This window comes from Pocillopora verrucosa, chromosome 2 (genome assembly GCF_036669915.1).
Source record: "Pocillopora verrucosa isolate sample1 chromosome 2, ASM3666991v2, whole genome shotgun sequence".
Classification (NCBI taxonomy): domain Eukaryota; kingdom Metazoa; phylum Cnidaria; class Anthozoa; order Scleractinia; family Pocilloporidae; genus Pocillopora; species Pocillopora verrucosa.
This window is the reverse complement of record NC_089313.1, coordinates 5114085-5131175: the sequence shown is the minus strand read 5'-3', so window position 1 is coordinate 5131175 and position 17091 is coordinate 5114085. Positions and strand designations below refer to the sequence as shown.

Genomic DNA, 17091 nt, shown 5'->3' with positions numbered 1-17091 from the left:
CAAAAATGATATATGTTTAAAACACATGACATCATCCACCCTCGTCAAATGTAATAGCATGATCATTTCAATTGTAATGCCTTCTTATCCCAACGTTACTTTATTTCTTTGCTACATTAGCGAACACTGAACTACTGCTCGTACTCTAAATATGACAATTCCCTAAACCGGACAATTTTAAACATAATCCAAAAAATCATGTAAGTCATCTGTCAATTCACGAGTTTGCTCACAGAGCACTTTGATTCAAACTAGTGAAAAGCACATGGCGGACCTTATGAGGGGCAGCCTGAAAAGAAAATCAGGAGCTTCTCATTTTGAGAGGAGTCCTCTAAGTCTAAAATAGCACAACACCGAGCTGATATCGCTGATTTGTTGCCCTCGTCTCTCTTCCAGCTTCTCCACGTAAATGCACTTTCCTTTTCCCAAACCTTCCTGGGATTTTCTTGTTCTATGTTTTTGCTTGCCGTACTTGTGCGTTTATTTTTTTCCCACACCAGTTTTGTTTTGTTTTTTCCGTTTTCCTCTTGTATGTGTTTTTACATGTACTAGTCAACTGTCCAACATTTCAGTTTCCGACGAGAGGAAAAACATCAGCTTCAATTTTTTTTTCTCAGAGAGCGCGATCTGATTGGTTCGTGGAAAATCTTTAACTTTGAGGTGAAGAAAATCACTCTAATATCACTTGTTTTCAATGAAAATGCAGAGGAGCCACTCTACTAGAAAACATGATAAAGAAGCTGCAAGTTCTTCTGCTTATACGAAAACTGTGGATGTCGTTTGACATAGTTCATGAATTATCCGTTCTTAAATTGTTTCTGCCGTAGTGTAGGAATTTTTTAAAAATGTTCATCGGGGTCCATCTTCTCTTAAAGCTACGAGATAAGGAGCGAAAATGGAAAACACTCGTTATCAGCAATATCCGGTAAGTAATGAGCTTGCAGCAGTTTCCAAACGGGAATCCTTCCTTCGAGTGCGAGAGGTTGCACAGTAACGGGTGGTCCCAGGCCATATTCCTCATCTTTACCTCTCTCAATCAGATAGCTGACACCTTTACGGCAAATATCAAGTAGAACTTAGCTCTTAAGATAGCCACTGCACGTGTATAAAAGGCAGATGGTGATCGTGTTTTCGCGACGAGCCTCGATGGAAAGCGACAGAGAAGTTTGTGATCACCTCGGCCATTTCAAAACTCGTATATTGCAAGCCTTTGTATAATGCCAAAATCAGCGACGTTGAAGGTATCGTTTGACATTGAAGTTACTTCCTGTAACGTAGCTTCCGTTATAACTTTCTGCAAGTAAAGCAAAAAAGTACCGTTAGTCGCATCAAACTTATCTGATTACTAAAGCACATCTTGTTTTTTATGTTTGCATACAATCTGGTGTTTTCGATAAACACAGGCGTCTAAAATACTGAGTGAAAAGTCGTGGGTACTGTGAACAAAGAAAAGAATGAAAAGACTACCTGAACAAAAAGTGTAGCGTAATTGGTGCAATCCTATGTTTGTCAGTGTCTTTCATGTTTGTGATTCAGAAAAATTGCTACACAAATCTAAGTTTGTTGGTCCATTTGACTCTTGGAAGAAAATAAAGAATGACAAGGGGTCTTTGTAAATGGAATAGTGTAACACAGTCTTCGGTTTATCAGAATTTTCCTCACTTCCATACCTCTCTAGAAGTTTGCTTTAAAGGAAAAATGGCAAAGATTTTTTTGGGCATGGTAAAATGCGACATATTTTGTCACTCTGTTCCGTACTTCCAAACTTACGAAGAGCTTACTAAGTATCCAGTGTAAAAACTCTCTATAGCGGAACTCGCAGAGTTTAGCCCCATAATTATACAAAATAGTAGAAAACCATCAAGCCGAAAAAATTTGGATGTACGACCGTACGACCGTACGACCGTACGACCGTACAAGGTGCTACTTTTAACATGCGTCGTCAACTGTACCGCGAGCACGCCAACGACACGGCTTTGTTCAATAGTCCAGAGGTCAGTGCACTGGGTTCCGAGTCGGACAACCCGGTTTCTAGTCCAAGTTGTGTGGGAAAAAAAAATGCTAGCTCCGCTTTTAGGCTTGGCTAAATATATATATTATTATGGCCAGTGTGGACGTGGCTCCCCACTGAGTTTCGGATTGGAGAGTAGTTTTCTGTAAAACTTGGCCCGTCAAACAACCTCGGGTCATGGTCATGCTTTTTTCGGAATACATTGAGATTATTCTTTTTAGCTTAAAGCTTTTCCTGCCCCCCAAAATACAAAGTTTCAAGTACCTCCATGGTCTATTATTCCTGATGTTGAAGAATTCATTTCTCAGCCATTGAGCGTCTCACACAGAATATTTTAGCACTATTTCTAATTGGAGGGATTTCTTTAAGGCACGATACAATTGCTCGTTTTTCTATTATTCGATTTTAAAGTTTTTAAAAGAATTGGACGGGCCCAAGGTAATGGCGTTGGGAAAACAATGTTTATATTTTTATCGCCAGCATGCAAATGATTTTGTCAACATTTACACGAAAAGAACCCCATATTCGTTGGTCTTTATAACCCAAGTTCAGTCCAGTATGGACGCTGGTTGAGTCCTGTTATTGACATGTTATTAAGTATTGTCATAAACACTGCTTTTACTGGTGCAGATGTGAAGTTGCTGTAGGGTTACGTGATTGGTTGTTTTATTTTTCCGCTGCCAGCTCGGCGGCGGAATACACTCTTGATCTAAAAGCGTATTTCTCGCATTATGGGATAACGTCACATTTGTAATATGTGCTGTAAAACCAAAACCAAAGTGATCACGCTAGCCAATCAAGAGATGGGACATTATCACGAGGAGCCAATGAGAACGCAATGTGAAAACAAGTAAACTATCTGAAGTGCAGGAAAACGCGGGTGACCAAGTTTTGAATCTGATTGTGGGAGGGGAAGGCGCGAATATTGTAGACTGATCATATACCGAACTTAACCAAATCTAAGGCAATCCCGAGTTACTCTCTACACTCAATTTAAACTTGCTGTACTGTTTTCTCATCATGTCTGCTTACCTCTTCAGACGTTTAACAAAGAATTCAAATGCGAAGGTTGTAATTCACACCTACAAACCCGTTTGTGTTGAATTATACAAAGACTACAAAGATATTGGAAGATGCTGCGCTACAGCGGTGAACAATAGCCGCGGGCGTTGTAACAGAGGTTGGCCTAAAGCCTTGAAATCTTTTTTACTTCAAGACATTCAACCCTTTGTGGTGTTAATCGTTTAGGCTATTTACTTGTGTCCTTAAATAAAGATTGGTAATCTTTCAAAAGAACAGAAATGAACGCTATGTTGAAAAAAGTATTTTTTGTCACGAGAATAGCTTTCACTAGTTACGGATGACGTTTGGTAAACGACGTCTTTTTGAAGAATTGGCGTGTATCGCTGTGCGGTGATTTGTTCATAAAAGAGAATTATAAACAGAAAGAAATGTCTTTTCCTTTGCTATTCTGGACTTAAATGAATATTGGCCGACGCAAGTGTTCAGTGCGGTCGTTTTTCCCCCATGTCTCCCCAACAAGATATCACGAAGAGTCAATGAGAGATTAGCCTGCGGGCAGGCCTTAATATTATTAGCGCTGCGACACGTGCGTTTCTTCCCCCGCGAGTCAGGCAAAGGCCCTGACCCTTTAAACCCTAAGGGTGACCAGCATCTAATTTCTCACCGCAATATCACTCCTGAATCATGCAGTAAGGTCATGAAAATAAAGAAATTTATCAGCAGTTAAAGAAGTTGTTGATTGTTACAAAAGTTCTCCTTGTCAGCACCTTAGGGAACGCATGGATAACAGTATGGAGAACACCTTTATTGATGTTAGGGTTTAAAGGGTTAAGGAAGGCGAGGTAGTGGAAGAACTTTGATGGATTTGGCACCAATAATTATCTTTGCTAGACCCCTTGACTTCTTGCTTTACGTATTCCTTCATCAGTTCCAGAGTACTTTATCTACAATACATTTAGCGCGTTTTACTCTGATACAATCTCTCTATTAAGTTGTTAAGTTTGATCCCAGTTGACTTCAGATCAACGTGAAGAGGCTTAGAAATTTTCATTCAAGAGAAGCCAAGACCATGGACGATGTGAACGCGCCCTAAGAACGCCTTGCGGACCTATTCTTACCATATCTTCCCAGAGTTCCAAGGGGCGTAGTAAGGCAAGGACTGGTTTGAGATATTCATCATGGCGGCTGTAAAGGCACTGAATCCGAAAGCTGAGGTAGCAAGATCGGCTGCGGCTCTGCACCTTAACATAACAGCAGCAAGAGGACTTCAGGATGTACTTAAAACAAATTTGGGTCCAAAGGGGACCATGAAAATGTGAGCGTATTTTTTGTACTCGTTACATAAAAGTAGTTTGAACACGTGCTTGTCGAAAATTGTCGACTGCCGGAAAAGCCAGCATAATTTCCTTCTGATTGGCAAAGAAGAGTTATATTTTGCCATTGAAATTCCTTTGTATCCCATTTATACGTTCTTCGTTGTATTTCTCAAAGTAGAGGTAGTTTACGGTGCAAACTCAATGAGATTCTTGGGCCGGTAAGATGTTAATGAGACTGTTTTTCGCAAGTAATTCATTTTACGGAATTTTTTCAGCCTTCAAAAACGGTGTAAAGTATGTCCATTCGACTGAATAGGCGAATTCAGCCCCAGATCTTTTCTTTCAGTTCAGTATATCGATTATGGTACATCTAGGAATGATTTATAGCCTTTGTACATTTGTACCGAATGCAATGTTTAAATTGACGACATGGTACTTACTCTTACTATACAGGGATAAATAAGAATCTGGGCCTTAAGAGACAAGGTTGTCAATCACATGAATTACTTCCTGTGAATAAGTATTTGTAAAACATGCAAATACTCTGCTTTCCATCACAGAGAGCTTTTTGTTTTTGCAATGGAAAGTGTTCTCCACCCTTCAAACAACCAATAGCAGTATCCTTCAGTATAGTGAAGTGTAGAGTACAATTTGAGTTCAGGAGGGGCAAAGAAGAAAATTTACGAGCCAAATGATCAATTACTGCAAGAGCATATTGCAGATCATGCTACAAAGAACATGTACCATATTGTTATATAAAACACGTAACATAGTGCTTCTTATATCATTAAACATAGTGCTCAGAGAGGGGGCTGGGGGGGGGGGGGGGGCTTTTCTCCTAAGACAAGACAGAAATCCATGGCTTGTAGGTAAACCACACAAATATTTCAATTTTTTATGACAGTTCACTGTTACTCACTTATATATTCCTTGGTGGACAGACATGACCAAGACAGACTTTCTCCTAATAATATCAATACAAAATCAAGCAGATAAGAGATGAGAATGAAGAGAAATTTCCATCACAGGATTTTTAGCTGATCCAGTACCAAATTCTCGCTACTAACATAATAAGAATTGTAAGGTAGACAGTAAGGAGAAATAGTAATGAGATCTTGGAAGTGACAGGGTGTAAATCATGTGTTCCTCTGTGATTGTGATAGGTTGGTGTCAGGTGCTGGAGACATCAAGTTGACCAAAGATGGAAATGTGCTGCTACATGAAATGGTAAATTATCTGGCGGATTACAGCTTTATTGTGAAAGTATTTATTGAAATTGATAAGATGTATTGGTTATTTGCTGGAAGTATTTCCAGGATATTGTGATGTCTAGAACCAATATGCCCAGCCACAGTAAACTGTAGATTTATTCTGACCAGTTTTTATCTTTTTACAAGGAAGTTGTGCCAAAAAGCAACCATTTTTTTCTGAAGGAAAAAAAACTCTGCAGAAATAAATCTTCTAACTTACACCATCATGCCCTTGAATTTGTGAAAAATTGGGAAAAAGAGATCAAAATGTCTATGTATTTACAACATTTTTACGTCAAAGTCTGGGTGATGTAGTTTATTCAAGGAACATGGCACAAATGAAAATGAAAATAGGTGACATTATTAAAGAACACTTGTACTTCAAGATGTGCATATAATTTATATTTTTTACTTGTTCACCATTGTTCATTGTTTTGTAACAGCAAATTCAACACCCTACAGCTTCTCTAGTAGCAAGAGTGGCCACAGCTCAGGTTAAGAAACTTTCCTTTTATCTCTAACTAGAGTAGATGCATTTGTCAAGTTTTTTTTACATCTATTGAGTATCCAGCTTTATTGTAATTGCTTAAATAGGTGATTAGAAAGATGTGTTGGCTCTGATTGGCTTAAGGTTGCGCCATATCTCACCATAATCACCCTGTGAGAGGTGATTATAGTGGGGGTGCTGAATTTCAAAATGGCTGCCTCGTATTTTGTCAATTTTTCCAAGGAAGTGATAACCACAAAAGAACATAATTAAATTGGAAAGAGCACAAAAGATGCTACTGGGTTTGGCAGAACATTTTCAAGGGATAGATATAAAGTTTTTGCTGATTGAATTTACAATATAAACCTGCTAAAACTCCTTGCTCATCTTGATACAAGTAATCACTGTGATTGTAACAAAATATGTGCAATGCTTTCTTCAGGTACAGAATTCAAAGTACCTTTAGTTAGCAACAATACTAAAATTAAAAATATTCACTTGCTTCCTAAAAATAATTGTTAAACACTTTAAGATATAGGTATAGATATATCATGCTCTAAATTTTGAACATCATGCCCATAATTATGGCGACATGATTAATTGGAGTCTAGAGAGGGTTCCTGTTACAGTAAAGCATCTTATCTGAGTTCAGATGGTTTGTCTTATTTCAGATTTTGGACAATTCTGAGCAGTTTTAATTTTTTTTATTATTATTATTTAAGGTGGTTCTTATATCCATCTGATCTATTACAGTTTCATGTCACTGAATATTCTGTTCAATTTCATATGGTTTTGTGAGATTTCAGACAGTTGTATCTCATTTTATATGGTTCCATCTCATTTTGACAGTTCCATCCATTTTCAATTGTTTCTCTAATTTTTCTCTCAGTTTTTGTTCAATTTCAACCTGTGATTAAAACAGGATCACTTAATTTGTCATCAAGACATAACATTTCACAGACTTCCTAAATATATTTGAGTTTTTATTTGATCATCCGTTTTTTCCTTCTTTTCATAGGACGATATTACTGGAGATGGTACTACTTCAAATGTCTTAATTATTGGAGAATTGTTGAAACAGGTATAGTGTAATTTTTCTCAAATCAGTTGGTGATATTTTAGGGAAGTTTTTGAACTGAATTCAGTTTGCTAGAAAGGCAAAAATTGTCTTTTTCTGCAAAACTTGGGGATTCTAAAATTTTAATAGGACTTAGGTTAAATCCTGGAAATTGGAGGTGGAATCCTTTGGCAACTCTGCTGGCCAGTCTTATGGACAGACAGGCACTGATGGAATTTGAAGAATTTGAAATTTTCAATGTAGATGCAACAGACAAAACAAAAACTTGTCAAGACAGAATTTGTCCTTTGATTTTGTTGGGAAAATTCTAGTTTTGTCTGCTAGTGCAGAAAGGCCCCTAGAGACTTGCATAAAAGAGCTGAACTAAAGGCATGGCAGCTTGTTTATTTAATACCCTCTGACATATCTACAAACCTTTTTTGTTTACATTAGACTGTACAAGTTTTTATGTTGTCCATCAGGCTGGAAATAAACTTATAAGTGCAATTATTTACAGTACAATTTCACATCCTCTAGTAAAATAATTCTGATAGTGTCACCATGCCTCATAGCCATGAGTGTTGTGATGCACTCATTGAAGACTTTTAGAAGGTTTCATTACCTTTGTTGTGTTGTTCACTTGTAGTTTACCTACCATTCTTTTCCCTTTTTTGACAGGCTGATCTCTACATATCAGAGGTATGAACAATGTGAACTTTTTAAAGATGGTTCTAGCTTTACAGTTTGTTCTAGATCTTTGAATCTCGTTTTGTCCCTGAAAAATTGATAATAAGCTCAAGATTTCTGTTGATTTCTGAGGGCCCGAATCAACTTTTATGCATAGCAATCCAGAGCAAATAATCCAATGGTTTTATTACAAACTTCAAGCACCAAAAATAATCAATTTAAACCAATTATACAAATTTTTTCAGGGTCTACATCCCCGTCTTGTCACAGAAGGATTTGAATTAGCAAAGAAGAAAGCTTTAGAGGTAAGATCATCATGATTTAATTTAAAAGAGCCTGTCAGGGAAAGCTGATAAAATTCCATGGGGGTGGAGGAGGGGTGGGCAACCTGCAGTGGACTAGCCTCCCATCTAAGGGGGGGTAGTTATACTTCTAGTCGTTTCATGCTACAAAAAGAAAAACCGTGATAAGAACTGGCTGAATGGGCCTCCTGGCTTGAGTGCAGTCTTTACCATGCTTTATCCTGCAAAGGGCTGTAAATTTAGTACATTTTTGCACTAGAGGTCACATTTGTGTCCTTTCAAGCTAAATTTGTATGCAAAAATCTTTTGACAGGCCCTGTTGGTTGGAGTAGTAAACCTCCATATCAACCCCATAGCTCTGATCTCACTGTTGACGTGAGTGGTGATGTATTAATTATTAGGGATCCTTTTTGCCTCCTTGTGATGTATTTTCCTATTTTTTTTTTAATTGAAGGTTTTAGAGGAAGTTAAAGTTTCAAAGGAAATGGATAGAGACACCTTGATAAGTGTAGCAAGAACATCACTTAGGACAAAATTACACACTGAACTAGCAGATTTACTAACAGAGGTGACAATTCAAAACACCTAATGTATTGGATTCAATCTTTTCAAGTTTGTGTATCCTGCATGAACTGAATGATGTTATTTGCTGTAAACAATACCAGTTGATGATTTAATCTGACACAGAGGCATAAAAGGCAGCTGATTAGCTATATCAAACACAAAAATATCGTAATTTTATACATGACTGTGCAGTTACAGCTTTTCTCACAGCTGGAAATACTTGTAAAACACCACAGTTTGTATAATAGAGATTATTATTTCCTTGCCATCAGGTTGTTGTTGATGCTGTTTTAGCCATTCGAGATCCTGCAAAACCTATAGACTTGCACATGGTTGAAATTATGCAGATGATGCACAAGTCTGGAACTGATACGGGGTGAGTAATAAATGAGAATATAAGTAACATTCATAAAATCAGTATGAGCCAGAGGTGAAGTGAAGTGATTTTCATTAATGATAAATTCATTTAGGTAGGTCACAGATTGTCAGGGTTCACACAGGTCCTGGAAAACCTGAAAAGTCCTGGAAAAAGACTACAGGTCTTGGAGAGTGCTAGAAATCTGCTTAGCTCAAACAGTATAATTTTCAGAATTTATGTTATCAGAAATGTTTATAGACCATAAAATGAATTGATTTTAAAATCTTGAGAATTAAAGGGGTAAAGTGAAATTTGGAGTCTTGGAAAAATCAATCTGAGTCCTGGAAAAGTCCTTGAATTTTTTTTGCTGTAAAAGAGTACAAACCCTGATTGAGGCAGAGTGGTTAACTCTCCAAAATTCTGGCTGAGGTGGTTTGGAGAACAGATAAGGCTGTCCAATGGATAAATCCCTATCCAGTAGATAGTGCAACGAGTTTTGTCAACACTGGATAGGAACTTATACATTGGGTAGCACTATCCTCCATTTTTAGAACAGGGATCTGGTCTAGAGGTCCAGATCCAAGCACTGGCTTTGGAAAAGACACTTATCCGTCACATTGCCTCTCTCCATTCATTAGTGTAAATGGGTAGCAGCAAACTTTTCAGTCAACCTGTCGAAATTCAGGGGGTTGTGTAGGATGAACCAGTATCCCCTTCAGGAGGGTGGGATGCTTGTTACTTCATAATGTTCCCAGTCTCTTGTTGCCACAGAAAGAGGGATAAGCAATAGATATGGTCCTACTTTCTTCATGCTACAGAAAGGGAGTGTGAGCATTGGCTGTTATGATCCAACTAGCCTCCAAAACTTAATCTAAAATTTTGGTTTCGGCAAAAGTCAAACAAAAAAGTGGAACTACAAGGAGACAACATTTCCTATTTGGAACAAATTAGGAAGATTTTAATGCACCAATCAGAGCACACGAAAATGCATATGAGAAACTAGCATGCTACATATATCTCTGTTAATTTTTTCAACCCCATCACTCAGCTTTTGACAAACATTTGAGCAGTTATAGCATAACAATCAACAAAGTGAGACAAAGGGGTAAATTTTGTTGAACTCACTTGTACCTTAATCCACAGCTTAGTCAAAGGGCTTGTGATGGATCATGGAGCTCGTCATCCTGATATGGCTAAAAAAGTAACAGATGCTTACATCCTTACTTGTAATGTTTCCATGGAATATGAAAAGAGGTCAGTGTATCACATAAATTGCAAGATTTGAAAATATGATTGGAAACATTTTTCAGAAATGAGAGTTGTAATTTATTAAGTTATACACTGCAGAAAGGATCTCAATTAATTGTCTTTCTTTCTCGTGTTTATTACATTTGTTTTCCTCATATGATTGTCATCACTATGAAGTGCATCTAAAATCTTGTTGAATTATTTTTGTTTGGAATGTTTATGGCAATTTTCATCATCTTTAGTAGTGTATCAATAATGTTGTTATCATTGCTATAATTATCTCTATCATAATATTTATCATTAGTTGTTAGTATTTACTCTGCACTGAATCTATGAACCTTTTTGACAGTTTTTTTAAAATTATGACTATAATGGTCAAATTATTATTACTCAAAGAATTTGAAGTAAACATTTTTTACAAATTTTGTTGTTCTTTGTGCTTTACAGTGAGGTGAATTCTGGCTTTTTCTACAAGAGTGCTGAAGAGAGAGAGAAACTAGTAGCAGCTGAAAGAAAATTTACAGATGACAAAGTACAGAAAGTAATCGAACTAAAAAACAAGGTGAGAGTTCACTGTGGTGCTTTTTGCTAGATTAAATTTGGGTTTGAGTGGTTGTGTCTAAATAGCTTACCAGTAGTGCCAGAGCTTAAAATATTTCTGTGAAATTAGGGAATTAGGACATTGTCAATCTTCATTTACAGGGCCAAGTTGTTAGGGTAACCTGGGGTTAGTGTGAAATTTGATTTCAGATGTGAAAGCTTTAAAAGAAAATTCAGTTTAAATCTTTTTGTCTACAATTTTGTGACCCATGTATACTCCCTGGCTGAGAAGGTGGCACTGACAAAGTGTCTTAAACAAGGGCCCAACCTGGACTTGTACCCAGGCCTTTTTTTCTTCTGTCCATTGTGATAATCATCAGGTCACCCCTTATCCCATGTATGTTTGCTAAGGTCTTTTTGTTATTGGCCCTCCTTTCTATATTTGTTTTCTCATTTCCACTCATTTTACTCGGGGAATATAATTTTGTCACGAGAGAGAAGACAATCTGATGTGAGTTGACATTAATTTTAGTTAGAAGCAGCAACAATTAGTTGTGGGTTTGTGTTTTGTTAAAGTGTTCCTTTCTCCACTGTAATTAAGTATGACACATTCAACATACATGAAGTACATGAATATAATTCTAGTACATAAGTTTGAGAGCACTCCTCTTGTGAACTGTAGTATGCAAATATTATTAGCTTTCACTTTCAATTGTACTTACTCTTAAGATATTTTTCTTTGTAAGGTTTGCGAAGGAAACAACAAAGGGTTTGTGGTGATTAATCAGAAGGTTGGTCCTAAAAAAACTGAATGATGATCAAAGTATATTGCTACCATTTCCTATCCTTTTGGTGATTAGGACTTGAACACATTCTTGATAATTTAACCTTTTAACTCCCATGAGTGACTAAGACAGAATTTCTCCTTACAATATCAATACAATGTCAAGAATTTAAGTGATGAGAATAAAGAAAAAGGTTAATAAAAGGATTATTACTTGATCCAACACTAAATTCTCCAAAGTAACATCACAGGAATTGTATAGCAGACAGTAAGGAGAATTAAACATGAAATCTGGGAATGATCATAAATAACCATAAACTGTTAATCTTGTGAGCTTTATTATTAAATAAATTATCAAGATAATGTCAGTTTAAATCATTCTCTGGCTAAATTAACAGGTTTTTTTTTTTTTAACAGGGAATTGATCCATTATCACTGGATACATTAGCCAAAAATGGCATTGTGGGGCTTCGTCGTGCCAAGAGAAGGAACATGGAGAGACTCACTCTTGCTTGTGGAGGAATTGCCATGAACTCCTTTGATGATCTTACGCCTGAATGTCTGGGTCATGCAGGACTTGTTTATGAACATGTTCTGGTGAGAATTTTCATTATATGGGTGAAATAGAATGAGTGGAAATGTTTTTTCTCACACGCCACTAGGGCAGGTTCAAATTCTGTACAGGCATGAATTTTTTTCAGGCCTTATTTCCACTACTGCTTAAGAATTCTTCATTACTGAAAAGATCGCTTTCATATTCATGTCATTATCATTATTGTAATATACCATTACATAAAACCATTTATTTCAGCCAGTTCTATGCTGTTCAATATGATCTAACAGTGGTCTTCATGTATTTCCTCATTTCTCTATTTTTGTCTTCTATTTAGGGAGAGAGTAAATACACATTTATTGAAGAACTGAAAAACCCTCTCTCAGTCACTATCCTAATTAAAGGTGAATTGTAGAAGATATTTTTTTACAGACCGACAATGTAATTGTAGAGTGTAAGAAATCTGGACTTTTTTTTTCTCGTCCAAAAAAAGCCAAAAAAGGGAGAACGCTTATTAACTCTGTTAGATGTTAAGTTGCTTACTTTACTCATTTAAACCACATGGGTAGTTTTGTATGAGTGTATTCACCTGTCTTCTGTTCTGGGGCAGGATGCATAACTCTTGTCCTCAAAGCTTCTTTATGCCATTAGTTAAAATGGAAACCAATGAAATCATGTAGGGAGGGTTGATCATCTCTACTGAATTCGTATCTAACCAAGGCCTTTCAAGAATACCTTTAGTAACTTCCTATATTGGAAATTTTAGCTCTGGGTGACCTTGTTCTTGCAAATTTCCCAGTAGAAACACATGAAGAAAAAAAGTGGTATTTGATTGAAGCAAATCCAAGTTAAATAACTGTGGTTCAGATTATTGATAGCTGTTAGAAATATGGGTTGAGTGAATTGCAATTCCATTGTAACTTATTGGATTAGTTGTTTCTCTTTAACTGTTGTTGTCTTCTATGATTTTGCAGGGCCAAACAAGCACACTTTGACTCAGATTAAAGATGCAGTGCATGATGGTCTGAGAGCAGTAAAAAATGCTATTGAGGATGGTAAGAAAAAAAGGGGTTTGAAGCATTTTTTTCAATACCTTTTCCATAAGCAGCTGCTAATGGTGTTACTAATGTCCTGTAGGTAAAATCCAAACACGAGCCTGCTTGCATGCTAAACAGACAGGGGTGGAAGTGTTAAACAAGCCAGTATACTACTGGTAGTCAGCTTTTGTTAAAACTTCTGTTTAAAATATCCAATCTTTTAACAAGTCAACAACTGGTAACAAGACAGAGATGTTTCATTGTAGGAAGTGTCGTCCCTGGTGCTGGAGCATTTGAGGTGGCGGTCAGTGCTGCTTTGACAGAATTCAAGAAGACAGTGAAAGGCAGAGCAAGGCTTGGAGTTCAGGTAAGGAGCAATTAAGAAAATAAAGTTTTCTTTATTCAAACTTTTATCATGCAGTTGACCTTTACAGTAACAGACATCTTCATGACCATGATATGTTCATTATGATACCAAGAATAAGCTTCAGCAAAGGAGATGCCCATTTAATATATCCAGTTTGAAGTCTCCAGTGATTCTTGCTCTTGGTTCTGAGCAGAGCAATAAAATTATTGATTCATGAATCAAACTGGTTTTTTTTCCATAATTTTGTCTTTGCTTTTACCAATGAGATCTTGGGATTGTGAAGATTAATTGGTGTTTTCTTCCAGATAGCAGGAAGATAAGAGACAAAAAAACATGGTTTGGCAAATTTTGTACTTTTTTTTACAAACTTTGCCCTTTTGGAAAAAAAGAAGTTGTAATAATTTTTCTTCTAAACAGTTGAATTGTGTAGTTTGAACTTGGAAATAAGAAAGAAGCAATCAAACTTTCTATTGTGTGATCTATGTTCTGAAATCATATTTGTGATTTTAGGATTGACAGTCTTCAGTTATGAAAAGTTTTAGTCTATTTGTGGCAGTCACTTTGGGCAGGAATTTGTGGTGCATACTTGAAAAAACCTAAATTTTTAATTTGATGAGTTTAATCAATTGCAGGCCTTTGCAGATGCCCTGCTTGTCATTCCAAAGATTCTGGCTCAAAATTCTGGTTATGATCCACAGGAAACAATTGTTAAGCTTCAGGTTTGGAATTCTGTATATTTCTTTTTTCTTGAACAGTAATAAAATCAGTTAGGATACTTCAAAATTTTATGGCCTACTCTACTTTTCGCAGCATCTGATATTTTCATGTTTATGGCCAGCAGCCAAAAGCTGTGAATGGTTGCTTTTAGTGCAGTTCAAAATTGAAAAGTTACTAGGATGTGGAAATTCATTATCTAAATAGGGCAAATGATCAGAAGCATTTTTTGTTGTCAATGAGATTGGGACCTTTTAACTCCTAGGAGAAACTGAAAAACGAATTTCTTCATACAATATCAAAATATTTTCCAGCATAGAGTCAATGAGATGCAAGAAAACTATCAGTTGGTGGATATTGTATGATGTAACCTCAAATTTTTAGAGCTAAAATTTTAAAGAATGTCTGGCAGACAGTGGAGAGATGTTTGGATTGAGCAGGTTAACGTGAATTCTATTTGACTGGCTAAGATTGTGAACAAGGTGCTAGGATTTTATCTTGCAAAAAAATGAAGAGATTGTATTTGATCTGTTTCAGGAGGAATATGCTGATGGTGGTACCCCAGTGGGTATTGATCTCTCAAGTGGAGAGGCATTAGTTCCCTCAGATACTGGTATCTGGGATAACTACAGAGTCAAGAGGCAGCTGCTACATTCATGGTGAGAAGTAATCCTGTCCTTCAAATTTTTTCTTCGTTAGTTCGACTACAGGCTAATTTTGAGCTTCTGACATGTTATTAGAAGGTTATAATAGTACTTTAAGGGCAAAAAACTGTTTACTCCTCGATTGTGGACCTCCTTTAGAGGGGATTAGTTCATTAAGGTAGCTCTGAACTGGTAATGCAGCTCAGTTCTGAATTTTGCACAAATTACATTTCTTGTTTAATATATTGGAGGCAGCATGACCTAGTGGCTTCAGGGCCCTCATTTCTAGGTGCCAGTCCTTCACTCTGTAATTTTTTTTGACTCAGTAGTTCCAAGTTAATAGCAAACTGGTTTTCCTTTCCACCACTCGCTAGACTCCTTCATAGCCGTGGTCACGCAACGTGCTTTCTCCCCTGCGTGACGAGACCCAACAACGGCTGCGAAAGCGACGAACCACCCACCAACTGATTTCTTTTTGAAACAATTTACGTTGTAAAATCTTTGGTTTTATATTTACATCGTTCCAAATAAGCTCAGAGGTGCTTCAACAACAGCAACAACAAAAAATTTCAACTCGTTCAATCAGATAGAGTTATTCATCTATTCAGTGATTTGATCACTCTTGTTTTCTTGTTTCGTTCATTCTTTGAGTTGTTTATTTAATATTTATTTTGCAGCACTGTAATCGCCAGCAATCTTCTTTTGGTGGACGAAATAATGAGAGCTGGTATGTCTTCTCTCAAGGGCTGAGCTGAGCTGGAAATGGTTTACTCAAGGTATAAGCGGATTCTATAAGAGTCTTAGTAAACAGTTATTTTTGCGTCCAATTTCATCGCCTCCCAGTACTTCCCTTCAGTTATGTAGTGGTTTTATCATAGCTGTTTGAAATGAAGGAAAAAATGCTGCGTCCCTGTGTTGCATGGTTTGGTAGCAATCTCAATTTTTTGTGTTTAAAAATGGATGACATCTTTCTTGTAAACTCGGGGATCCTAGGTCAGACGCAAGAGCATGTTTTGATTTAGCTTTAAATCCGAATGCGAAATAACCACCTAGTCCAATCAGAACAAAGTTAAATATCACGAGGAACTAGTGACAACTCAAGGTTAAAAAAATATGCAAATTACCTGAAGCGCGGGAAAACACCAGTGACCATATCGCAGTTGGTTTAAGTCTTGAATGTTATTGGTTGAGAGGGAGGCACGAGTTTTGTAGACCAATCGCAGAGCCAGGTAGACGAAACCAGTGCAAAACTGGATTATATTGGACCTGCTTTGTTGTGCTGTAAAACAAGTCAAAACCTCACCATCTTAAGCACCCAAATGTTATTATTTAAAGTTATCTGGTCACGACAACATGCTTATTATTTTCTCTGCTTTTCCTTGGTTCTCTGTTAGAGCAAAGATACAAGCACTGCGTGAAGAAGTTTGTTCACCTTGCTGTGACTCCACGAAGATATCGAACAGCGGTTGTCAGTGTTACTCATTACAGTATAGTTGCAATAAATGTGTTCCATGAAACGTAAACATATTATGTGTTTTTGGCATCAGCTTACTGGGTTCAGACAACTAAACGATATAAATACATACACATAAGAAAAATCGAAACACAGACTTCATTTATTTATGTGGGGATGGGGGGGCAGTGGCGCCAAGGTCCTCCTTCCTGTTCAAGACGAAAGCAAATCGACCTCTTAACCCTTTGACCCTTTGCTCCTAAGAGTGAGGAAAAACTAATTTTCCTTACAATATCACCCCTGAATCACACAGTGAGGCCGCAAAACTAAAGGAAATGATCACCAACTAAAAGAAGCTCCTGAGTGTTAATCAATTTCTCCTTGTCAGCACCTCAGGAAATGTTTAAAAACCAACATGGATAACGTGAATACTGATGTTAGGGTGTGAAGGGGTAAGCCACGTCAATCATATTCGGACAACAAGTGTAGAATTCGATTTAAAAGAGTTTTTCGTTCCGAAAACACTCACTGCACAGCGCCAACATTTACGCCCGATTTAAGACTACGGATCTTGTAAGACACCCTGTGTTGGACGCGTAATTAATAAGGAATTGTGCGCCTGATTTTACGACTCGAGACCCCAAAACTTCACTCCCTGTCTGGCGGTACGTACATATTAATACTCATGAAGTGGTA

General features: G+C 37.1%; 1 protein-coding gene across 1 annotated transcript; it reads left to right on the top strand.

Moving 5' to 3' along the window:
- The first annotated feature begins 4196 nt into the window (after window positions 1-4196).
- LOC131776024 (T-complex protein 1 subunit zeta) lies at window positions 4197-16468 on the top strand. Its single transcript, XM_059092159.2, has 19 exons — window positions 4197-4349; window positions 5514-5577; window positions 6044-6094; window positions 7106-7168; window positions 7823-7843; window positions 8077-8136; window positions 8588-8701; window positions 8970-9073; window positions 10199-10309; window positions 10751-10865; window positions 11590-11634; window positions 12045-12224; window positions 12518-12584; window positions 13155-13235; window positions 13484-13584; window positions 14217-14303; window positions 14836-14957; window positions 15620-15718; window positions 16337-16468. The coding sequence occupies exons 1-18, from the start codon at window positions 4213-4215 to the stop codon at window positions 15690-15692; spliced, it is 1596 nt and encodes a 531-aa protein (XP_058948142.2). The 5' UTR covers window positions 4197-4212; the 3' UTR covers window positions 15693-15718; window positions 16337-16468.
- The last annotated feature ends 623 nt before the right edge of the window (window positions 16469-17091 follow it).